Genomic DNA, 24,951 nt, shown 5'->3' on the forward strand with positions numbered 1-24,951 from the left:
AGCACAATCCTTTTCTTTACTCCAGAAGAAATGTGTCCCATGACCAGTATTTAGCAGATAAAAGAGGCATGGCTTTCCACAAGGCAGGTGCCACTGGCCATAGCTGCTGAGTCAGCATCCTCTCTGTCCTTTGGTTTCTGAGGCACCTTCACAAAACTCAAGGACTCCCTGAAGGGCGTTCTGATCCGAACCCCCTCACCCTGTAATTAGACCTCTGTGTGGTTCAGTTTCCTCATCTATAAAATGTGGATGCTAATAGTGTTGTCCATAGAATCAAATAAATGACGAAATGAAATAGAGCACCCAATATACTCCCCATACTTCTTGGTTCATCATGAATATTGAAAAGTCTTGGTTATTACTGTTTAGTAAGGTAAGGGCTCAATAACTGTGTATTACTTTGCTGGGTTTTCCATGATGAAATAAACTTGATTCTATCAAATTGTATAATGGGTGGGAGCAAAGGCCAGTACCACTGCACCCCAGGGAGACCTTTATGATGCGAATGCTTTGCTTGTTTTGGGCTTGTTGCTGTTGGTAATCAACTGACTGCACTCAGGAACTGGAAACCAGGACAGTCATCCTTTTAAGATTCTTAAGCATTAAGAACTATTGTTAAGTTCAACTAAGATTGAGTCTTAACATCTCTATTGACAAATATTGAAGAGTCTTAAATTTTTTAAAGACAGCAAATAAATTAATGGGATAGATTTCACAGGTTTTTAAAAAAGATTTATTTATTTATTTGAAAAGCTGAGTGACAGACAAAAAGAGAGAAGGAGAGAGAGCTTCCATCGCAAGTTTACTCTGTAAAAATGTCTGCAACGACTGGGGCTGGGCTAGGCCCAGCTGGAAGCTGGGAGCTGGGAAGTCCAGCCATGTCTCCCACACATGTGGCAGGGGCCCCGGGCTCTTGGACCATCATTCACTGCTTTCCCAGGCACATTAGGAGGGAGCTGGATCAGAAGAGAAGGATCTATAACTCAAACTGGCACTCTGACATGGGATGCCAGGGTCCTAGGCAGCTGCTTAACCTGCTGTACCCCAATACCAGCCCTGACTTCACAGATTTATCCCACCTTGTGCTTTTGCATGAAGTGGGTCTACATGTGTCTGAGCACTTTTTTTTTTCTGTAGTCAGGAAGGCAATTCCTTCCTCAATGCTAAATTACTCCTGTGCATCCCTTCTGTGGTTAGGAACAGTCACCAGAGAGAGAGGGGAGGTGACCCTTCTGAGCTTGTCCCCAGTGGATTAGCTGCTTGCACTGAAAATGGCATGCGGATCATAGACTTGGTGTTTCTGGATTAAGGAAATACTTCCTATTGTTTTTTTCTCCCCACTTCCTCTGCCTAAGCCAAGAATGGCAAGTATGTATTAAATGCTGCCTGGAGTTCCCTCCCACACCCAAGAGGACATTGGCAATCCTTCACAGCCTTTTCACAGGCAGAACTGGGATTAGTGTAAGAATCCTTTTGTGCCTGACTTTCCAGGAAGCCAGTACCAATCAAATGGCATTGACGTGAAGCATGAAGCTATTTGCCATCTCTGAGCTGAGCCCGTGGAGTTGGCATGCTTCTGTGCTTACCACATCTTTCACGGGTTTGATTCTACATGCACTTGGTGCAAGTTCCTAGTGATGCACCACCTAGGTGTGTCATCTGTCAACCTGACCCAAAAAGAAGAGACACAGAGACCCAGGGTGAGCCTCTTATTAGAAAGCCTTGGGCTTTGATTTTGACACTGATTCTTGATGTTCACATTATTATCACAACCTGTCAAATTCTTGGCTCTCCAAATTGCCCTTTAACAGCTTATTAGGAAGGCTAACTACTGTATTCTAGCACATGTGCTATATTGCAGCACATCCAGGGCTTTTGCAATTCCAGAAAAGTACACATCAACCGAGTAAAGGACAAGTGCATATCTTTTTTATATTCATTAAAGGCACTTTGTATTAAGTCAGGTGAGAATTGTATTTTATTCTATAGTCTATGCTGAATTTTCCTAAATTTTGTTCTGCTCACCAGGGTTCAGGTTCTTATCCACAGTGCAGTGGCCAGTGAAATTGTTTTCTTTAGGTGTATTCTAGAAGCAATCATAACACCATGATCCTTGGTGTTTTTGATATTCTCACCCTTGTCTCGTTGGCTTTAGGTTTAACATGCCTCATGATGACAACAATAAATGTAAAGAAGAAGGCGTTAAGAGCCCCCACCATGTCATGGCACCAACACTGAACTTCTACACCAACCCCTGGATGTGGTCCAAGTGTAGTCGGAAATACATCACGGAGTTTTTAGAGTAAGATGTGAACATTTCGTTTCGCACAGATGTCTGGTGTCTGGCCTGCTATGGGGGAAAAAATAGAGAGCCTTGCATTCCTTTTTAGTTGTTGTTTTTTGTTGATATTCCTTGGAGGAAGAAAAAAAACAACCACACTCTCTGACATCTGTGCAGTTCATAGCCTTGCCAGCATTTGGAAGATTACAGACCGAGCTACAGAAAAGGTTGGCTCTTGGAGAAAACATGCAAATGGTTGCTTAATTTGGGTAAAGCTTTGGATTGTGTTCAGGTCTTGGGAGAGAGGCCGTGGATGTGATTGCTTGATGGATGAAGGTGGTAAATATGGATGCCCTTCTAATTTAGCAATTTTATAAAGGGATGGAGCAGTGACATGATCCCAAAGAGGATTCTGGGTGGACAGAAATTGCAACAGATCCCATGCTAGTAGATTGAGGACATTCTTTCCCTCTCTGTCTCCCTCTCTCCCTGTATTCCTTTCTCGCTTCCCCCTCCACTGCTCTGTCTCCCTCTCACTTCCCTTCCTTTTCTGACTCCCTCCTTTCTTGTTTTAGCTTCCTGCTAGGCTGCTCACAGATCCAATTACATTATACAAGGCCCCCGTGTCATAAATTTACTGCTCCTCTCTTGAAGCGGTAAGAAAGGCTGAGCCAGTGTCCCAACATCACTGGGTGTATAACTCTGCAGACAGACGCAGGGAAGAGGCGGCCTTGTTCATCAGAGCTCACCAAGTGTGAATTGTCCCTGAAAGACCTAGAGGGTGGCTCTTGGGTTTTTCCTTTTCTTTTCAACCAGATGCTGTGAGGTGTTTTCTTTCTCTGAGTCACTGATTCACTCACTTGCTCATCGCTCCAACAAACATTTACTCAAGTCCTGTTGCTATGCACAGAGCCTCATGTTGAGATGAAAAAAGGCACTATCTTTCTATTTTGCCCATAAGGTGCTTACAGTCTACTGGGGAAAATAATGAAAAATAAACAGGCAATTACTTACCCCCAAAGGAGACAAAAGATGGAGCAGACATCTGTTTTTATGAACTATGTTGTATGCATAGCATGTGGTTCTAGAAACTGTACACACAGATGTAATTCTAGCTTCAGCCTCAACCTTGATGGAAGAAAGGCAATGTAAAGAAGAAGCTGTCTTCTCAACCTTGAAACTTGTCCTGTGGCCTTCATGTTTATCTGGACCCATTGATGGTCTCTGCCTCATTCTCTGTGTTTCTGTTTCCCTAGCACTGGGTACGGCGAGTGTTTGCTTAACGAACCTGAATCCAGACCCTACCCTCTGCCTCCCCAGCTACCAGGCCTCCTTTACAACGTGAATAAGCAATGTGAATTGATTTTTGGACCAGGTTCTCAGGTGTGCCCATATATGGTAAGTGTTTGGGGGACCCTTTTGGCCCCATCTGTTGGTTCTGGATGGTTCTCATTCTTAGTTTTCTATTGGATTCTCAATCTAGTAGAAACTACCTAAGGAAGAGTGGAGAATAAAGTCAATTGTGGAGTAGGGTAGTGATGACGACCATGTCCAGCAGTCTCATTGCTCAATATGAGATGCTGCTTTTCTCGCACTTTCTCTCACTCTCGTGAGTGGAAAGCCCAAAAGGAAGGTGCTATCACCACGTTGATTTTACAAGTGGGAAAATGAGGCAGGAGGAACAAGTTTCCAGAACCAGTGACCACCTACAGTTCAGCTCTTTGCTCTCGTAGATTTCTTTTGTGCCCTTTCATGTGTCCAGGTGACCTAAGTCTCCTAGATCAAGTGAGGATAATTCAAGAGACAAACCCATTTCCGTGATTTAGTTTGTCATTTCTGGTGTGTGTGTGTGTGTGATATTTTCATGCATGTGTCCTGGATATTTGGACAAGCAACAAGATCTAGTGGTTATCGGATTGCAGATGAGCAGAACTCTGCTTCTATGGGTTGTCTGTTTTTGTCCTTTTGGTGTGGGTTTGCTTGTTTTACTAGGACAGACAGCAACAATGGTGTGGAGTGATTCCATGGAAATAATAAAAGAAACTTTAGTAAGCTTTTCTATGATATTGATGTCTTTGTTACTCATGGTAGACACAATTAAGAGTCATTAGAACATTCAATTACAGAAAGGTTGAGCAAATTACAGTGCCTGCATTTAGTGGAATATTATATAGCAGTTATAAATTATCTGTACCTGGCAATACACCCCTGATAGAATTTTAAGATAAAGTAACAGGGCAATTTCATCACTATGTTCTCAATTCTTAAAGTTTCTTTCCCTAGCTGAGTGGTGGGTACATGGATATCCATTATTTTTTGCATTTTTATATCCTGAAAGATTCACCCTATTTTGTCCTTTCTTTTTTTTTTTTTTTTAACAATCTGTAAAAGCCTTGGAAAGGAGTCTCGATATGATTGAGTAGCATGCGGCCTTGTAGAAAAATCACCACTACTTTTGGGGTCAGGCCAAAATGAAGCACACGTTACAGCTCATCACAACCTGACTCCAGTCACACTGAATTCCCGTGTGACACTCAGCATGCTCCTTCATCTTGAGCCTCGGTTTCCTCATCTGTACTATGGGGGGCTCTCACTGAGGACCCCATGATACCATGCCCAGCACCTCCCCCTTTCCTCTCCCATGAGTCCTAGCAGGCATAGAAATGGGTCTCTACCCCTGGACTGTTTTATCATCATCAAACCAACCAAAAAAAGAAACACCCAGCCTGGCCGCCGCTGCTCACTAGGCCTTGCGGCGCCGGCACACCGGGTTCTAGTCCCAGTCGGGGCGCCGGATTCTGTCCCGGTTGCCCCTCTTCCAGGCCAGCTCTCTGCTGTGGCCAGGGAGTGCAGTGGAGGATGGCCCAAGTGCTTGGGCCCTGCACCCCATGGGAGACCAGGATAAGTACCTGGCTCCTGCCAATGGATCAGCGCGGTGCGCCGGCCACAGTGCGCCGGCTGCGGCAGCCATTGGAGGGTGAACCTACAGCAAAGGAGGACCTTTCTCACTGTCTCTCTCTCTCACTGTCCACTCTCACTGTCCACTCTGCCTTTCTCTGAAGGGAGGAGAGAACCTCCACTTTGACTATGACCTTGTCTAAACAAGATAAGAATCGGAGAACTCAGAGGGCTTCCATAGCCTTGGAAACTCATGACTGGAGCATAGGGAGATTACTGATGCCATAGACAGGAGTGTCAATTGGTAAAGTCAACAACAGGAGTCACTGTGCACTTACTCCTCATGTAGGATCTCTGTCCTTAATGTGCTGTGCATTGAGATTTAATGCTATAACGAGTACTCAAACAATATATTTCACTTTGTGTTTCTATGGGGGTGCAAACTGTTGAAATCTTTACTTAATGTATACTAAACTGATCCTCTGTAAAAAAAAAAAAAAAAAAAAAAGAAAAGAAAAGAAATTATCAACTCCCAACTTGACTCTCACTGGGATTAAACATGACAACAGGTCTGATCTGATTTCATCATCATTTAAAAAAAAAAATCATCTATTATTTTTCACTTTATGTTTCTGTGTGGGAGCAAACTGTTGAAATCCTTACTTAATGTATACTAAGCTGATCTTCTGTATATTAAGATAATCGAAAATGAATCTTGATGTGAATGGAAGGGGAGAGGGAGTGGGAAAGGGGAGGGTTGTGGGTGGGAGGGACAGTATGGGGGGGAAGCCATTGTAATCCATAATTCGTACTTTGGAAATTTATATTCATTAAATAAAAGTTAAAAAAAAAAAAAAAAAAAAAAAAAAAAAAAAAAAAAAAAACCACCCAGCCTGCTCCCCCCAGCATTGGTAAAACATGAGCTGCCCTATTTGATACCATGTCAACCACAACATCCCTTAACTGTCATCTGACCACATTGAACAGATGCAGTGTAGAAGACTCTGGTGCAACAACGTGGACGGAGCACACAAAGGCTGCCGTACTCAGCACACGCCCTGGGCCGATGGGACCGAGTGTGACCCAGGAAAGGCAAGTAACACCGCATCCCACGCTTCTGTCCTGGGGTCGGGTGCTGGCGATTGGGCACGAGACAATGAAGTCTGGATTAGCATAGTAGCTTAGGTCCCACTGACTGTTGACAATCGTGAAACTTTGGTTAAAACATAAAACTGGCAATAGTACAGTCAGTATTTTCTCAGTTTTGACATTCTCTCCATTTAAGACTTCTCGTTTCGATGTTTCTAAAATCCTGATGTGCTTTTCAGTGGCTGGATGTAATTACTATGAGGTAGTCTTCCTCTTTTCTCTCTCTCTCTCTCTCTCTCTCTCTCTCAGGTAGCATTGAAAAGCTGTGCTCCTTGATGGAGCACCCAGGAAACAGGGATTGAGTGAATTTGGTCTATTTGCTATCATTTTATCAGGCTTTTACCAATCTGTGTTGTTCCCTGTAAGGGGCTATGATGTCACCTGGGATGTATCCAGGCCCCAGTTCTCATGAACTGGTTGTAATGATTCCCACGTATTTGTTAATAACTAAACAAAACCTGCTGCTTGTGTGGCCCAATGATAACAGTGTCCCACACATCTGAGAGTATGATTAACTTAACCTTCTGCACCTGGTATGTTAGTGACATCATCCTCATCCTCCCCAAAAATTTGGTTACAAAAAGCTGTAGACAGAAATCCTGATTAAAAAAAAATTCCATACAGAAAATGATCTTTTTCCCCCCACTCACCCATGATACAGGCCCTGAACACAATGTTTGAGTCTCATTTCATCCTTATTTATTTTTCTGGTTTTTTTTTTCTTCCCCATCCCCACTTGACTCATTTAGATCATTGATTCCCACTGTATTTCCTTGCCCTCTGCTTTGCCTTGTAGAATCGACAGTAACAGAGTGTTTCCATGGATGCTGTGTAAAGAGCAGAGACCTTGATTCTTCCTCTCCTGATGTTATAGACAGGGAGCAGAGACACAAAGCATGAGTCTCCCACTCAGCTCACACTGTCCCCAGACTGGTTATCCCCGCCATAGTTCCATCCTTTGCTTGGTCAGAAGGGACAGCCATGGTTAGTGGAAGGCCAATAATCAAACCCTCTGCTTCTTCAATTTCCAGTGGTCGAGTAGGGGGCCCAAGAGCTGCTTCATTCATCTCTCAGGGGGCTTAAAATTTAAATGAATTAAAAGGCATGAAAGTTATTTGACAAACCCTAAGTCCAATACAGGCATAAAAAATTATGGGGCCGGCATTCTGGCATAGCTGATTAAGCCACCACCTGCAATGCTGGTGTTCCACAGGGATGCCTTTTCAAGTCCCAGCGGCTCCATTTCTGATCCAGCTCCTTGCTTATGGTCTGGGAAAGCAGCAGAAGATGGTCAAGTGCTTGGGTCCCTGCGCCTATGTGGGAGACCAGGTTACTCCTACCTCCTGGCTTCAGCCTGACCAAGACCTGGCTGTTGTAGCCATCTGGGGAGTGATCAGTGGATGGAAGATCTCTCTATTTCTATCTCTCCCTCTCTCTTTCAAACAAATAAGTAAATCTTTTAAAAATAAAAATTATTATGAAGATGATTTTGTACTTGACTTAAATTGGTGACAAATTCATCTCCTGTTTTGATTTCTTGACACCAAGACCTCTGCAACACCAAGTGGTGCTTTTTCCAGTGACAACTGAACAAAAGCTACATATGGACATGGTCATAAGAGCTTTTGGTTGGCTTAAAAAGAAATCTATCTCTTTGGCCAAAAAATGAGTCTTATATTTCTAGGACATTTACCTTAGTGTTTTGGTGGCAAGAAGGCCATAGTTTTGTTTGGGAGTAAGGTTCTCAGGTTTCCATAAAAGTCATTAAAATTGAACACAACCCTCCTTCTTAAAAAATCAAGATGTGGCTTTTTTTTTTTTTGACAGGCAGAGTGGACAGTGAGAGAGAGAGAGAGAGAGAGAGAGAGAGAAAGGTCTTCCTTTTGCCTTTGGTTTACCCTCCAATGGCCACTGCCGCTGGCACGCTGCGGCTGGCGCACTGCGCTGATCCAAAGCCAGGAGCCAGGTGCTTATCCTGGTATCCCATGGGGTGCAGGGCCCAAGGACTTGGGCCATCCTCCACTGCACTCCCGGGCCACAGCAGAGAGCTGGCCTGGAAGAGGGGCAACCGGGACAGAATCCGGTGCCCCGACTGGGACAAGAACCCGGGGTGCCAGCGCCACAGGCTGAGGATTAGCCTATTGAGCCGCATTGCCGGCCAAGATGTGGCTTCTAAACAGTTACGCAAACGGCTGCTACCAGTTGAGGGGAGATGACAGTGAATGTGACACCTAGTTGACAGCTTGATTAGTTGGCTTGGCTTTCAGCCAGCCAATTATATTACTCAGGTTGAATCTATTTGATCTCAGCAAAATCACTGGTATTGTGTTGTGCTTCTTAATCAGTCTGATGCACCCACCCACTGTGTCCATTTCTGACATGTGATTGCTGGGAAAACCACAACAGAGATGACTTATCAAGAATACGTGATACGTGTAGTAAAATTATCATGAATGGGCCACCAAACTTCACGTGGTGGTGTGGATTCCCAGGTAGTTCTGGAAGCATGAAATCTTGGAGGATGTCTACCATGTCTTCTCCCCACCCCACCCCCCGAAGCTTCTGTTTTTGCAAAGGAATTAGGAGAGAAGGGATTGCAGGTTGATCTTACATCTTCTGAGGGATGGGGAACTTGGGGAGAACTTGCAAAAGACCCTCCCTTGTTTGCTTTTGTCCAGAGGAGCAGGGGATTTCATGGCATTCCAAGGGTGGACTTGGGACCTTTGTGCAGAGAGATGATAGAGTCAATTTTCATTGTGTTTTGGAACAGTGGCCATGTCTAGTGGCTTTTACTAAAGATATATTAAACGTGTCCATATCAGGGGTGGAGAATGTCTGTTTAAAGCCTGCGAAATCATCTGATCTGGCCCAGCCAAGGCAAGTGCAGATGGGACTCAAAATTGAGTAAATCTATAGCAGGCTAATTTTTAAGTTGATAAATCTGTATGGTCCATGAATGATGCTATAAATATCCAAATGACCCTTGGCAGAAAAAAGGTTCCCTGAAGAGTGTTGATGCATTTTTTTAATAAAGGAAAGAAGGTAGATGTGTTGGCAGGGAAATTCTCTGAGGGTTTTGTTTTGATTTGATTTCACAGAAGCGCCTGAATGTGCCCTTCTCCTGTATGCTAGCCAATTCGGACTCTCTTTGCCGCTAGGTTGGTTTCTTTCTTTCTCTTCCTTGTGCCTTGTTCCCTTAGCACTAATCTGTCTTCAGCTACTGACACGGTGTTATTTTGATGAATGACTCACTAATGTCTCTTTATTTTCTCCATGCTCTTGCTAAGTCCATTAAAGGTTTTGTTTTAACTCTGTTAGCGAGTTTGGGATAAAACCGACCTCCAAGTCCACCTTCCAGATCTGAAAAAGATGCATTTATGCAAAATATCCTTTAAATGGCTTTGAACACTTTAAAGCCAGACTGACTGTATTTTGGCTGTAATTCCACCAGCCACTTAGTACTCTGTTAGGATGTAATGGTTCTTCCTGATTTAATTATTGTTTGTTGAATTTGCCTGGTAAAGTGGATTATCCCAGTGTAATTTCCAAACAGCCCCCATTTCCAGTCTGTGTCACCTTGGACGCTTCCTCTCTTGCTCTGAGCTTCTTCCTTCCCTTCCAGTTCCTGTCCATGGCCATGCCACTAAGACGTTTTGAATTTTAAACGAGTTTTCCTTTAGAAGTTTGCCTTTTTAAAGGAGCCGTGAGGACACGGGGTGTGGGGGGTGCCATGCTACACGCTAACACTCTGATAAGCCTCCCTCCGTGCTTGGTTCTGAGCTGTATGGTAATATTGAATGGCGATAATGGTCACTTTGAAGTTTGCTCTTGTTTGAAGGAAAATCTGTAGATTAGAGAGATCAAGAGCCTGAAATCTGAAGTGTCAAGAGGGAAAAAAAAATATTTCCAGAAAGGTTCTTGTTAAAAATCCATAATAGTCAAAGCGATTTTCTCCCAGCTTTGTAGAGTGTATGAAGGTTGACCTGGCAGCAAGATTTTTGAGGGCTGACTTTGGCCATCATCTATGATCTCATTTGTATATTGCTTATGAATTTTGTTCAGGTCAGTCCAGTTATCATAGCATAATAAAACTGGCTTTTTTCTGGTACAATAGCATAACACCGCTGCTAGGCGAGTTATGGAGCGCTTACAGCAGCTCCAGAAAGTCATCTGGAAACCAGTGTTCTGATTTCTTTCTCCTGCTTTGTGATGTGCAACTGGCTGTCGTCCTCAAGGCTGCAAAATGGCTTCTGTTGCTCCAGCTGTGGATTCTGAGTTCCTGACAAAATCATACCACAGGGCCATAAGGACCAGAGGGTTTCAAGGACCTCCCTATGAGTTCTACCCAATGAATTCTACTGACATCTCGTCAGCCACTTCTATCTGTGCAAGAGCTTGGGGAAACAGAGGTTCTGTTAAAGAGGAGAATGAAGATTGAGTTAACAGCCAGGAGTCCTAGCCTTGCTTGGCCACCTCATTCACTTTGCTTTTACTGAAAATTGCCATCTTTATTTAGTTTTCAGAAATGGTATCCAAATGTGCATAGTTGAGAGTCAGCCTGTGTCAGAGTGAAGGGTATGCACTGTTGAATCCAGTTCTCTGTGTTTTGGTCTCATCTCTGTTCCTTACTGATGTTTGGTATTAATCCCTCTGTATCTCCACTTTATTTGCTATATAAAATGGGAGTAATAATATTCATAGTGTGTTGTGTGGATGAAGTGACTACAAAAGCGGTTCAAAAATAGTTCTTGGGCCAGTGCCACGGCTCACTAGGCTAATCCTCCGCCTTGCGGCGCCGGCACACCGGGTTCTAGTCCCGGTCGGGGCGCCGGATTCTGTCCCGGCTGCCCCTCTTCCAGGCCAGCTCTCTGCTGTGGCCAGGGAGTGCAGTGGAGGATGGCCCACGTGCTTGGGCCCTGCACCCCAGGGGAGACCAGGAGAAGTACCTGGCTCCTGGCTCCTGCCATCGGATCAGCGCGGTGCGCTGGCTGCAGCACAACAGCCGCGGCGGCCATTGGAGGGTGAACCAATGGCAAAGGAAGACCTTTCTCTCTGTCTCTCTCTCTCACTGTCCACTCTACCTGTCAAAAAAAAAAAAAAAAAATAGTTCTTGGAAGATGGAATTAAATGACAAGATTCTTTTGGTGCAAAAAAAAAAAAAGTGAAATTCATGCATGAGGAGGTCTTTAAAAAGTTTATGGAAAATACATATAATAGAAAAATGCATGGATTTTCAAAATGTTTGCACAAAAATCATTTTATCTTCGAATTTCATTTTCCCAGGAACTTTCTGAAGTACCCTTGTATAAGCAAGTTGAGTATCACTTATCTGAAGTGCTTGGGACCAGAACTGTTTAGTATTTTGGATGCCAGAGTATGTTCATATATTAATGAGGAATCTTGGGGATGGGACCCAAGTCTAAGAACACAATCCATTTATGTTCCATGTATGCTGTATAAGCATAGCCAGAGGTAGTTTTTAAATTTTTTTTTAATTTTTATTTTATCTGAAAGGCAGGAAGCACAGAGTAGAGAGAGTTATGAGAGAGAGAAGGAATATCTTCCATCCACTGCTTCATTCCCCTATGCCTGCCTGCCTCCAACAGCTAGGGCTGGGCCGGATGGAAGCCTCAACCTGGAACTCTATGCTGGTCTCCTGCGTGGGTGGCAGGGACCCAGTACCTGAGTCAGGATCTGCTGCCTTCCCAGTACGTGAACAGGAAGCTGCATCTGGAGCAGCGTAGCCAGGACTCAAAACAGGCACTCTGATAAGGGATGAAGGCATCTCAAGTGCCGGTTTAACCCTATGCCTCACACCCAGCTCATGCAGCTGCCTTCTTACACAATTTTAGTGTGCCTGCTTTTTGACCACAATCCATCACATGAGGTCAAGTGTGGAATTTTCCACATGAGGCATCATGTTGGTGCTCAGAATTTGTATTTGAGAGCATTTTCCAATTCAGGATGCTCAACCTGTTAGCAATGCCTGATAAATATTAAGTGTAATATGAATATCTGCTATTACTATTACTGTTGTTATTTAAGTTGGGTCCACAGTGTGCTTAGCTGAATCCTAGGTCTACTCAGGACAACTTTGGCAGGTAGGTACCCTGTTTTCCAGCTGTGGACCCTGATTTCAGTGACTGGTCCAAGGCTTCCTAGTTAGTTTGTGGAGAAGCCACCAGCACTCTCAGCATCACCCATTTACCTGTTCATCTTTGTCCCTTTAGACCTGCCCTGTCCAGTGTGGTAGCCACTAGCCACATGTGCTTAAAATGTCAGTGTGATCTGAGATGAGCCTAAATGTAAAATACACCCCAGGTTTTGAAGACATATATATTTACATGACCTATAAATATTACATATGAGTTATATATTTGGCCTCACTGTAGTAGTCTCCTTTCCCCCACTGCAGATACCTTCCATTATGATCTGTGAATGCCTGAAACTGTGTGTAGTTCTCATCTCTGTGTACAATGAGTCTTCTGAAAGTTCCTTGGAATTGTTTTTTTTTTTTTTTTTTTTTTTTGACAGGCAGAGTGGACAGTGAGAGAGAGAGAGACAGAGAGAAAGGTCTTCCTTTTGCAGCTGGTTCACCCTCCAATGGCCGCCGCGGCTGGCGTGCTGCGGCCAGCGCACCACGCTGATCCGATGGCAGGAGCCAGGTACTTATCCTGGTCTCCCATGGGGTGCAGGGCCCAAGGACTTGGGCCATCCTCCACTGCACTCCCTGGCCACAGCAGAGAGCTGGCCTGGAAGAGGGGCAACTGGGAAAGAATCCGGCGCCCCGACCGGGACTAGAACCCAGTGTGCCAGCGCCGCAAGGCGGAGGATTAGCCTAGTTGAGCCACAGCGCCGGCCTGGGAATTGGGTATTAAGAAAAACCTATGCATGGACCCCAGATAGTCCTTTTTGCATCAACATAAACCCAGCTTCCAGTTCCACTTTCCATGAACTTTTTGTAGTCCCCTCATATTCCCTATCTTTTCCTGTTAGACCTATGATAACGTTTAATTTATAAATTAGGCACAAAAAGGAAGGGACAATAATACCATAAACTAGAATAGTTATAGTGAGATGGTATAGGAAAAGTCGGTTAAAACTTTTGAATGGTTTGTTGTTTTCCATGTCATTTTCTGATCAGAATTGAACTTGGGTAATTACAAGGTCAGAAAGTAGAATTGGAGCTAAGAGGAGCCTATTTTAATTTTTATATAACTTACATGTAGAAATAAAGTTTCAGATATACTGGGCTAAATAAAACATATTAAAATTAAGTTTAAAGACTTTTTTCCTGGAAATTCGTACACCAAACATGTGGAATTACCTGTCCTGTCTCACACAGTGGTACTGTAGAACAAGCTGCCTGTCTGTTCCTTTCTTTTTGTGTGCACCTGCTCCAAGAGATATTCTCAACCCCTGTCAAAGGAAATATAAAATGATCTCCAAGGGATGATGCCTCGCCCACATTTCACAGATTCTGAGTTGCACAGAATTCGAATGCAGAACCTTTTCATCTCAACCAACCAGTCTTGGAAAGGGCCACGCGCTCCCATTCTGGGAGAGGCGAATTCCAAGGAAGGCAGCAGGCAGACTAGAGTCAGCCGAGAGAGTCCAATCGCATTCTTGAAATAATGGCTCAGCCATCCTTTGCCAGGGGAGGGGCCAGCTCTTTCCATAGACACCCACCTGTCTCCCTTCCCTGCACACACCCTGCCCTCTGGCCTCGGGACCAGGCCCTCCAGGTGGGTAAATCAGAAATCACTCACGGAGCCGCTACTGCTGTGCTGCAAGATCTGAGCCAGCCATGGCCGGTCACCCTCCTGTGCTGTCCTTTTGTCCCCTGCTCAGTGACCTCGGCTTCCTGTTGGGTCTTCACACCCCAACAAAGGCACAGAGTTGAAGTGGGCTTTTCCCCTCCCTGTCTTGCTGAGTTTTATTTTGCTTTATTGATTGATTGATGGAGAACATCTTGACCTTCTCCCTGTTCCAGGCTGGAGGATTGGAAGCTGTCAGTAATTGAAAAAAAAAAAAAAAAAAAAAAAGGTTTAGGGCTCTCTGGAATGTGTCCACTTTGCTTTGGTCTCATCCTGAGTGCTTTCTTGGAGCAACTTTATAGGAATCAGATAACCAGCCTTCCCCTCTCCCCCTCCTATTTAATTAAAATTGGGCTTTCAAATGCGAGGGGAGCTCTCAAACACTGTGTTTTACTAGGCTTGTACCATCTCCAGGCTTGGCTGATGGACTTCATGCAAGTTAGGGTTACTTCCCGTAACTCATTTTGGCCCTGTCTGCAAGCAATCTCCCCATTTCCCCGCCTCATTTTTTTCCCAGGCCGGAGCCTGATTGAGCAGTTTGCAGCTGGCCGTTGGAGCCATCCTGCCAGTCTGGGAGCCACTGCTTCACACGCATGCGCTCCCTAGCCAGTGTTATGCGCGCGAGCTAGAAAGGGAAGCCCAGGGAGCGATGGGTAAGGCTGAACTGAGCGGCCCCGCAGTGTCCGCTCCTCCTGCAGGTGGTGACTTTGCAGCGCCTGGGCACCGGTGAAAGTATGGTTCTGTGTTAAGAGGACAGCCAGTCCTGCGATGGCTCACTGCACCGAGCTCTCCCTCACTGTTCCCCTTATTAAATACAGCACTGCAAGTTTGGATTTTGTGTTCCCAAAGAAATGGAGGTCCCCGTGACTGACGGATCCTGGGGAAGTTGGAGTCACTTTGGAACCTGCTCCAGAACATGTGGAGGGGGCATCAAAACCGCCATTCGAGAGTGCAACCGACCAGAGTAAGTCCCAGCCTGTGCGGCTGTTCTCGTGTGACAGGAGTGAACGTGGCCTTGGTGGGGTGGGGGTCGCTGACCTGGAGGCTGGTGGGGAACACATTGCCAGTTACGGAGCAGGTGGACTTTAGGGACTATCCAAATTCTATGTCCCTGCCGGGCCCTTGCCCTCCGTAGTAGGAGTTTTCTTTCCAGATTCTTGGGTATTTGAGTTTTGCCTCCCAGACAGCTGATGCTTTGTAGTGGTAATTGGTTTTGCAATTTGGACGATCAGGCCCACCTGGCTACACCCCAGACCTTGAGCTAGGCTGTTCAGAGAGAGCACATCCGTTTTCACATGGAAACAAAGCACTTGGACGTTTTGGCCTGGATTGGAGATAGATGTCCCATTTCTGGTTATCTACTGAAATCCTACAAAGGACTCACGGACCTATCTCCGGCTGTGTTAGGAGGCCCCCAAGACTCCAGGTTGGAAATCACTTGTTACTCAGTCGAGTTCTTGTACAGGCAAGACACCTCAGCACTCCCATCTCCACGTCTGATGGTTTATAGGTTGAGTTTCCTGCCTTTTAGGGCAGTCCTCACTGGGAGCCTGGTAACCTCTACCAGCCTAACCTTCTGAGGACGGACTTGTGCTAATGAAGTCTGATAGACTGTTTATCAGGGAAGGCACGCGTTTGCTGGGAGAGGGGCTGCTGACAAGTAAAGAATGCATTGCTGTTTCCCATGATGAGGAATAACATCCAGTGTTGTGGTTCTGAGATGGATTCATCTTACAGGAACAGAAAATAATGAACAATTAAAGTAGGGCATAGTTCGTGGGGCCTCTCTCAGTCTTGCCCGGAGACCTGGATATCCTGAGAAGCCCGTCAGAACAGAGGCAGTTTCCAGACCTACAAAGCAACAACCGTTTCTAAGACACCAGCTGCTTCACGTTCAGTAAACTGATTTCACCCAGTAGTTCTCATGTGTTTTTAACAACATAGATGAGGTACAGCAACTCCACTTCTCTGTGAGAGCAGCAAGTGGATGGAGGCAGGACTGCAGCAGGCCAGGGCAGCACAGTAGTTGCGTTGGAGAGTCATGGAGAACACGTGCAGGGCCCTGCTCAGCTCTGGCTGATGGTTCAGAGGAATAGAGCCTAAAATCAACAAAGCTTCCAGTTTTTTTTAATTAATTTTTATTTATTTGGAAAGAGAACTTCAATCTGCTGGTTTACTCCCCAAAAAGCCCATAATAGCCAGGACTGGACGACACCAAAGCCAGGAGCCAGGAACTGAATCCAGGTCTCCCACGTGTGTGTCAGGGACTGAACTATTGAACCATCTACTGTTGACTCCAGGGTGTGCATTAGCAGGAAGCTGGCATGTGAAGTGGAGCTGGAACTTTAATCAAAGCACTCCAGTGTGCAACACAGGCGTCCTAGGCAGCATCTTAACCACTTTAACAGATGCCACCCCTAGCTTCCAAGTTTTGATGAGAAAAAGATCTGAATTGTGTGACCCTCAAAGGATATAGCTGTAGGCCACTGGCTCGCAAATCTTGGACTAAATAAATGTAGTTCAAATCATAGGTGATGATCAATTTCTTTTAATTCATTTTTGTCTGCAGTCCAACATCTGTTTCACATCCACGTAACACCAGTCTCTAAGGAAGAGAGCTAAAGAACCAGAAGGCACAGACTCTGGTCTGAAAAACTAACACTGTAGCTATGAATAAAAATGAATAAGCATTAGATTACTTATGGAGCCTTATTTTTTTTTATGATAGTGTCACAATAACCCATGCTTTAAACATTCAGACACAAAAGCATGTAAGATTTAAAAAATTCTGTTTTGATTGATCATATCTCCTCCTCACAAGAAATAACCACTGAAAAAAATTTGATTTATGTCATTTTAGGTTTGTTGTGGATATAATAATTCCTATATGTAATAACATTCATATAAAATAAGGATCACACTGTTTTTAAACCTAGTATATATCCTAGCTGGGTGTATGGTTGAAATTTTAAAAATAAGGCCTTTTAACCTTACAACAAATAAGATGACTTTTATAAATAAAAATCTATTTGGCTATGTTGAAGAAAAAAATTATTGCAAACGTTATCAGGAGGGACTGGATACTGCATATACCAACTTTGTAAGTACTTTGACAATTTTGATTCAAGGCTATTCCATTCAAAGGAAGTGTTTGGGTTTTTTTTTTTTTTTCTTTAAGTCTTAAAACAATTCTAGAAGTAATGTAGAAAGTGGAGAGAGATAAATCACTCCATAATTGGAACAGGCCAGACAAAGAAAATCACCCAGTGTAAAGATCTCAGCAGAAAAGGATTTGAGCTTCAAAGTGAAAGAAAGATCCTCACATTCAGAAGTTAAGAACCAAGCGTTAAAGACTCAATTAGAGGCCCTTGTCTTTGCTGTTTGCAATAGGAGGTTTAAAAAAAAAAAAAATACAAGCCACCTAGCTGAGTGTCAGCACTGACATCATTTCATTAAAACTCCTCCAAGTGACGGGCACTTTCGGATGCCCCTGTTAATTGAGGAAGGAGGCCGCCTCTGAATACCGAGGTTACAATGGCGTTGGGGGCGTCAGCGTGAAAAGAGAAGAGAGACACAGAAAAGGGAAAATCAGATCGAAATCGCCATTGAAACGCTTGTGCCCAGATTGTCGCAGAGCAGATGGCTCATTGTGTCCAGCCTGGAAGTGGGTGCTGCCCTGCTCCTTCCTCAGGGAGGTTGTGGGGAGCAGGCCCCCTCCTGGGAGTAAGCCCAGCCTCTGGTGGATGTACTGGTGGGAAAGCTCAGTTCCGGGAACCCCGGGTATGTTTCTATTAAAGGCGTTCTTTTCCACATGGTTCGTGTGATTCAAGAATGTATTTGTTTAGCATCCAGACGCTTGCTGCTCTATTTTTAGGATTTCTTTTCCCCCCTTACAAGCATAGAAACCCACATAGAGAATAACCTTGCCATGTCCTCAGTGAAGCAGCTGTAAAACCATATGCTTTCTAACTTGGGCTAAAATTCCTTTTGGTCTGAACTGGTGTATGGTGCCACATGTGCAGCCCAAGGTTTTGTCTCTAAATGCTTGATTTTTAATTTTTTTTTTCATTCTCATTTTTTAAATGGGAGAGGCAGAGAAAGAGAGGAAGCAAGCTCCTATTCACTGGTTTACTCCCCAAAAGTGGAGGTTGGAGCAGGCCAAAGCTGGAAATCGGGAACACAATCCAGATCTCCCACGTGGGTGGCAGGAGAGCAAACTATTTGAACCATCCCTTGCTGCCTCCTAGGGTTTGCATTGGCAGGAAGCTGGAGTCAGAGCCAGGATTTTCAGAACCCTGGCACTGTGATGTGGGGCAAAGCCATGTTGTCTGCTATGCTAAACACCTGTTCCCATTCCTTTTTTTTTTTTTTTTTCAATTAAAGTAGCAGAAAGAATACTTTCAGTTTTGATCCATGCATTACAAGTAAGATTATCATACACGCTGGTTTGGAAAGACAACCTCACTTAACATCTGTTACCCAGGGGAAGAGATGAATAGCTCCCATTTTCACCCTCTAAATGTTCTGGGCTAGACAGTAAGCTCTGTGTTCCTCTAACCTAAAAGAAATAGACTGAAAGTATCCAAAAAAAGGCTAAGCATTGGAATTCAAATATGCATTATCAGGTCATTGGGCCCTATTCTTATTTTGTGCTGAAACTTTGAGTTTCCTGGTGGCTAGAACAAAATTGTAGATAGAATTATTTGCAGTCCCTGCAAATTTAAAAAAAAATCACATCAGTAATTTCAGAAAGGCAGGGAACGTTTCCTAGTGGCTCTGTTTTCCCTTTAAATTTGGCATAGGTTAAATTTTAAAAATAGTATTAAATGCATGGATTTAAGAAAAAGAGAAAATCATGAATTAGATATTAGATATTCCCCAGTTAGGCACTCCCCATAGCAACAGCTTATGAAATCACACTTGAAAACGAATATTCAAGCCATATGTCTGCTTCATCTTGGAAAACAAATTTCTCATGTGACTGTAAAGAATTGCAACGCAGTTCCTGGAGTCACTCGTTTTGCATGACTTGTTCAGAAATGTTGATAATTGGCTCCTGTGGAAGAGCCATTAACTCGTGAATAAATCAAGCATCCAGTCCCATAGAGTGCCCCATTTGGAAGGACCTGAATAGCTCCCTGACCATCCCATCTGATCCCTGAGTAACCTTTAGGCCTTCTCCACCTCTGGCCTTAAACAGCCTCCCCCACTGGCCAGAGACCCATGAAAAGCCTCCTGTCTTTGGAACCACACTACCTCCTGGGATGGCCTGTTGGATTATTAGAAATTTCCTGGCGTGATTCTAAATCTGCCTACCATATTACATTGAAAATTAACATAGACATTGAGATGTTTTATTCAAGCTCATTTGCAAACCAAAACATAGTGTGGAATGCACCTGTGATGATCTTTGCAAAAATTCCTTCACAGCGTGGGCATTGCCTCGCCCCGCATAGCCCTTCTGTGTATCCCTATGCATGGTTGTGTAATGTGGCTTTGAGAGAAAGATGCAGCTTGGCTGTGCAGAGTAGTAATGAGGCCAGCGATTTCCTGGAGTCCTCTCCGTCCCCATTTGGCATACATTATCTTTAAAGGATGTTAAGAGTTGGAAAATCTGGTTAATATTATTTTTTAAATCAGCATTTCCTATAATTTTCGATATCAGCCTACATGGGAAAAAAGAAGCATTGCTGTCCAGCTAAATTATTCAATGAATTTTTTCCCATGCTGAAAGATAAGTTCAGTTGGTTCAAGCTTTGCCTAAGCAGGGTACATGCAAATCAGGCAGCCATCGCATTGTCTAGGGAAGGAGAATCCTTACGGAGTTCAAAAGGACAGAGTTACATTATTTAAAATACTATCAATAATTAAGGAAGAAGTTAGAATTTGCCTTTCTTAAGACATCAAAATAAAGTCACAGGCTGGGTTTTGAGGTGGAAAGCCTTTCTCAAGAGAGAAGGCCTGGGGGAGAGGCCAGGTCAAAAACTCAGGGTGTTGGGAGCACTGGATTGGCCCCTCAGCCAGCGCTTCTCATTGACCAGGTTACTTAGCATTTCTGAGTGGAGCTCAGTGGATGGTACACAGTCAGTCGCAGAAACTGGAAAGTGGCTTGGTGACAGAGGAACAGCTCGGGGGTAGAGAGGCAGGTTTTGGGACACAGCAGGTGAAACCGCCACTTGGAACACCCATATCCCATGTCAGAGTACAGGTTGAGTCCTCTGATGCCCCAACTTTCTATTCCACTTCCTTCTAATGCATCCTGGGAGGCAAAAGGTAAGGGATAGCTCGAATCCTGGGGTCCCTGCTATCCGCGTGGGAGACCCAGATGGAGTTCGGGGCACCTGCTTTGTCTGGACCCTGCCCTGGCTGTTGCAGTCCTCTAGGGAGTGAACCAGCAGATAGAAGATCGCTGTGTCTCCTCTTCTTTATCCATCACTAGGGCTTTTTTAAACAGAGAGAGAATAGCTCAGGGGTCAGCAGACTTCTCCAATAAAGTGACGGATAACAAACATGTTAGTCTTTGTGAATGTATGGTCTCTGTACAAATACTGAGCCTTGTGGGTGCGACATGAAACACACCCAGACAATGTGGATATAGCCGTATTCCAGTGAAACTTTACGTTTGGACACTGAGATTGGAATTTCATATAGTTCGCATGTGTCACCAAATATTCTTTACATTTTGTAAAAAATCATTTTAAGATGTGAAAAGCACTCCTGGGTCATTAAGCTGTACAAAATCAGGCAGTAGGTCAGGGGTTTGATATGTGGACTGTAGTATCCTGTAGTATGTAGTAGGTAAATGTTTATTGAGCACCTACTGAGTACCAAGTTTGTTCCTCAACTCAGTCCTATGAAGTAGACACCAATATCATCTCTGTTTTACAGATCAGTAAACTGAGGCAGTCATTTGCCTGAATTTGTACATTGTTAAGTGTCAGGGCTGGGATTCAAACCCAGTGTTTCCAGAATCTGTGTTTATAACTCCTAGCACTATCTGCTCTTGCATATGCATCATGTTTTTAAGGTGGTGTTTATAAAACACATTTAAAAAAATGTTTAAAAATGTTGTTTGCCATCTTACAGTGCTCAAAGCAAGCAAAGGTAGGAATAATTACCATCTGAAGGGAAGCCAGCTGCAAGGAATGTTGGGAAATCTCAAAAGTCACTTAAGACTGTGGCATGAGACCCCTCCCCCCCCAAAAAAAATCCACCTGGAACAAAATTTTATTTTCAAAGGGAAAGAAATATGAGCTACTTTTAGGCAATAAATAAATGATCAGTACACTGTAGTCTGTTGAGACATTTAAAAAAATTCCATAAAGAGAATTTCCACTTGAGGAAAACTTGAAGAGGGTCTTCTTTGTAGGACGTTGAAAACAGGATTCGCCCAAAAGGTGTATGTGTCCAATCAATTATTCATGTGTAACCTATGATATTTTATGTATGAGACTGGGGTGTCTTGAGACTGAGAAAAGGACTTGCTGTTTAGGAAACCAAGACTGCGTCTCTAAATGGCACCAAAAAAGCACAGACCCAGACTGTGGCTCATGGCATCTGGGCAGGGTGGCAGTGAGAGCGTAGAACAGGAACCTGGGGAGCTTGGTGTCCAGTCCTGACTCCGCTCTCATATTAGTTTGATAGCCTTTAAGATAGCCTTCACTTCTTTGAACTTCCCATTGCTGGATGTAAAAGTACCCCCTCCTCTGAGCTATCTTAGGGCAAGCTTTGAAAGAGTTCTGGCCAGGCAGGTGCACAAAACAGTGAGAAAGCATATGGTCTTACTTAGGTTATCTGTCATCATGCATCCCTAAATTCAGTCTTCTTTATAGTAAATAATGGCAAATATTGATCAGACTCTTACGTCCTCCCACTCACCTTTCATGAATGCAGTATCATCTCTGTTTTGCAGGTGAGGGATAGAGCTCAGACAAACCAGCTGGTTTACGCACCCTACAGCTGGTCACTGCAAGGCACATGCTCTCACCTTGCTTTAGAAACCTTTATGGAGAACAGCCATGGCAGTGGCAGGCCCAATCTCCCTAGGAGGTCCTTCCTGAGACCCTAGCACCATTAGGGCCCTTGAGTCCTGCTTCTCTGGTATAAACCACATAGATCAGAGGGGGTACTCAAACCAGGTGCTGGGTCACATTGCACTAGTTTGGGAAGTGCTGATACAAGATATCATATAGTTAACATTTTGTGTCATCTGTGTGCACTTGTTTTAAAGAGGAGGGAAGTGAAGACTCAAGGAGGTCAAGAACGCAGTCCAAGGCCACTGTGAGGCTACTGTAAGATTGGAACCCAGATCTGATCCCAGGGCTCTCATTGCTCCTCATGCCCCTAAGCGAAACTCACTTCTTATGGTCTGGGTGACTCAGGTTCATTCAAAAGAAAAAAGGTGCACCTTGTCTGTCAGTTTCAGGCTGTCACATGGTAGTTAGAAAATCCCAGCTGTTCTAGCCCTGAGTGATCCCTGACTTCCTGTGATTCTGAGGTCTACCTCACTTCCATGATGAACTTGGCAAGCACTGGCTGCTGGTGGCGACGCTGCCTCATTTTCTGTGGTCACATCAGGACAGTACATGCACAGCGTTGTGTCCCAAGGTGACACTTGCACTGCGGTGCTTGGTGAGCTGTAGGCTACACTCCTGTCACCCGGGAAGGTGATGAAACAAGCATGTCCTCCCCTGCTTTTCCTCTTAAGTCACTCAAAATGGGAGTCTTTTTCCTTCTTTCCCATTTTCTTTGCAGACCCCAACCAAAGACTGTCAGGAGAAAGAGTAGGGAGGGCCAGAATGAATGGAGGTAGAAGGTGGTCTCGTTCTCGTGAGTCTCTGTATGTACTATAGAAAGTTCGTGGAAAAATGGAGTTAAACTCTAAGGTTATTTTGATACAAAGAAATTTTGGAATTCATGCATAGATTTTTCAGAACTGGGAACTTTCTGAAGATCCTTCGTATGCATGGCTTTCTTTGTATTTCATACCAAAATAAACTTATTTTTGAACTATGTTTTCCATGAACTTTTTGAAGCACTCTTATATCAAGATACAAAAGGTTGACAGGAAGTACAACAACTACTCATGAGTACCTTTACCTGATAAGCTTTTTAAAAATCAAAGCACTGCAAATGTTTAGGAGAAAGCTGGCAAAAAATGATCCAACAGATTCATGCTTTGAGTTTCATACTTTAAGCTGTATATTTGGACACTGGATCGTCAAGGAAGACTTAACAAGACAGCTATATCCCATTTTACAGGTGTAGAAACTGAGGCTTGCAGAGATGGAGTGACTTCCCCAAGTGTAACTGAATGGTATTATCGAAGGCAGGATGCAATCCCAAGTTCAGAGCCTTGGCCCTTCCTTCTGTCTTCTGCCACCTCCTGTTGGCTTCCCTACAAGAAAGGAAATCAGAAACGAGGGAGAAGTGTCTGGAGAAAGACATTCTAATACAGTGTGTGTGTTTACATTGTCTCAGACCAAAAAACGGTGGTAAATACTGCGTCGGGCGGAGGATGAAGTTTAAGTCCTGCAACACGGAACCGTGTCCCAAGCAGAAGCAAGGCTTCCGAGATGAGCAGTGCGCTCACTTCGACGGGAAGCACTTTAACATCAATGGGCTACTTCCAAACGTGCGCTGGGTCCCAAAGTACAGCGGAAGTAAGTGCCTTGGGGGGGCTGCCGCCTCGCTGGGCAGGCTGCTGCAGGGGCCACCCTGATACTCATTGTTCTGACGTGTTTCTCCCCTGCAGTTCTGATGAAGGACAGGTGCAAATTGTTCTGCAGAGTGGCCGGCAACACAGCCTACTATCAGCTCCGAGACAGAGTGGTCGATGGAACTCCCTGTGGCCAGGACACGAATGATATCTGTGTGCAAGGACTTTGCCGGGTAAGTCCCAGAGGGCTTTCCTTCATCGTGTTATCACATCACCAAGCTGTGGTTTGTAGCTTCCTCCATGGACTAGCAAGTGCTAGTATCTGTTCACTGTCTCCTGGGCCGTGGTTCTCCCAAGTGTGGTCCCTGGACCAGTGTCAGCATCGCTTAGATTGGATCTCGCTCTGCCAGACTTTGAGAATGACAGCTCTAGATTTTCATTGACATGTTCAGTTGCTGTAGAAGTCTGCAGGAAACCTCCCCTGGAAGATTTATTAGAGCAATTTACCACACACTCCTTTACTGTGACCTCAGTGGTTAAGGTTAAACCCAAATGCTTCCTGCGAGTGCATTTTGCTCAGTCGAATAGCTGAGTTCCAGAAAGATGGCAGGAGCAAAAATCAGCTTCACTTTGCTTCTGGCTGCAGATTTCTCTTTGCGATTCTGGCCACAATCACTTCCACCTGAGACATGCCTGTTAATTATTCTTGGAAGGAACATAGAGAAACTTCTGGCAGATGGCGAAGTGTCAGAACAATGATTTCTTGAGGGCTTGATGCCATTTCGTTGGTCTCACTAATCAGAAATCTCTCATCCAGCCAGGGCTCTGAGATGATGTATTTGTTTCTTGCATGTGGTCCAAAGGCAATTGGAGTTCCTAGTCAGTAGGATGTGATTGAAGGGCCCCTAAGAGCTTCTCCTGTTTTCTCACTCACAGCTACGGGATGGATTTCCTGGTCAGTCCATGCCATAGCAGTGCAGCCAGTTTTTCCTCCGAGATTGTTTCACACAAAGGCACCAAGGGGACCAGAATGTGACCTCTGTTCTCCTGGTCTTCTGGTCATTGCTGGAATCCCTCTCAGAGCCAAGGCCACTGCGTTCTATTAAAATGGAAGGAAATTTGGGGCTGGTGCTGTGGCTCTGTATGTT

The 24,951-nt window shown here is 44.4% G+C and overlaps 1 protein-coding gene across 4 annotated transcripts in view; it reads left to right on the forward strand.

The window, feature by feature from the left end:
- Positions 1-24,951, forward strand: part of ADAMTS9 (ADAM metallopeptidase with thrombospondin type 1 motif 9) — a 174,505-nt gene that overhangs the window by 41,569 nt on the left and 107,985 nt on the right. For all 4 annotated transcript variants that reach the window (XM_002713292.5, XM_008260887.4, XM_008260886.4 and 1 more), the window contains exons 9-14: positions 2,156-2,302; positions 3,538-3,679; positions 6,167-6,271; positions 14,964-15,109; positions 23,626-23,807; positions 23,900-24,036. In XM_002713292.5, the coding sequence (XP_002713338.5) occupies positions 2,156-2,302; positions 3,538-3,679; positions 6,167-6,271; positions 14,964-15,109; positions 23,626-23,807; positions 23,900-24,036 (859 nt within the window). The remainder of the gene's footprint in view (positions 1-2,155; positions 2,303-3,537; positions 3,680-6,166; positions 6,272-14,963; positions 15,110-23,625; positions 23,808-23,899; positions 24,037-24,951) is intronic.

This window comes from Oryctolagus cuniculus, chromosome 10 (assembly GCF_964237555.1).
Source record: "Oryctolagus cuniculus chromosome 10, mOryCun1.1, whole genome shotgun sequence".
Classification (NCBI taxonomy): domain Eukaryota; kingdom Metazoa; phylum Chordata; class Mammalia; order Lagomorpha; family Leporidae; genus Oryctolagus; species Oryctolagus cuniculus.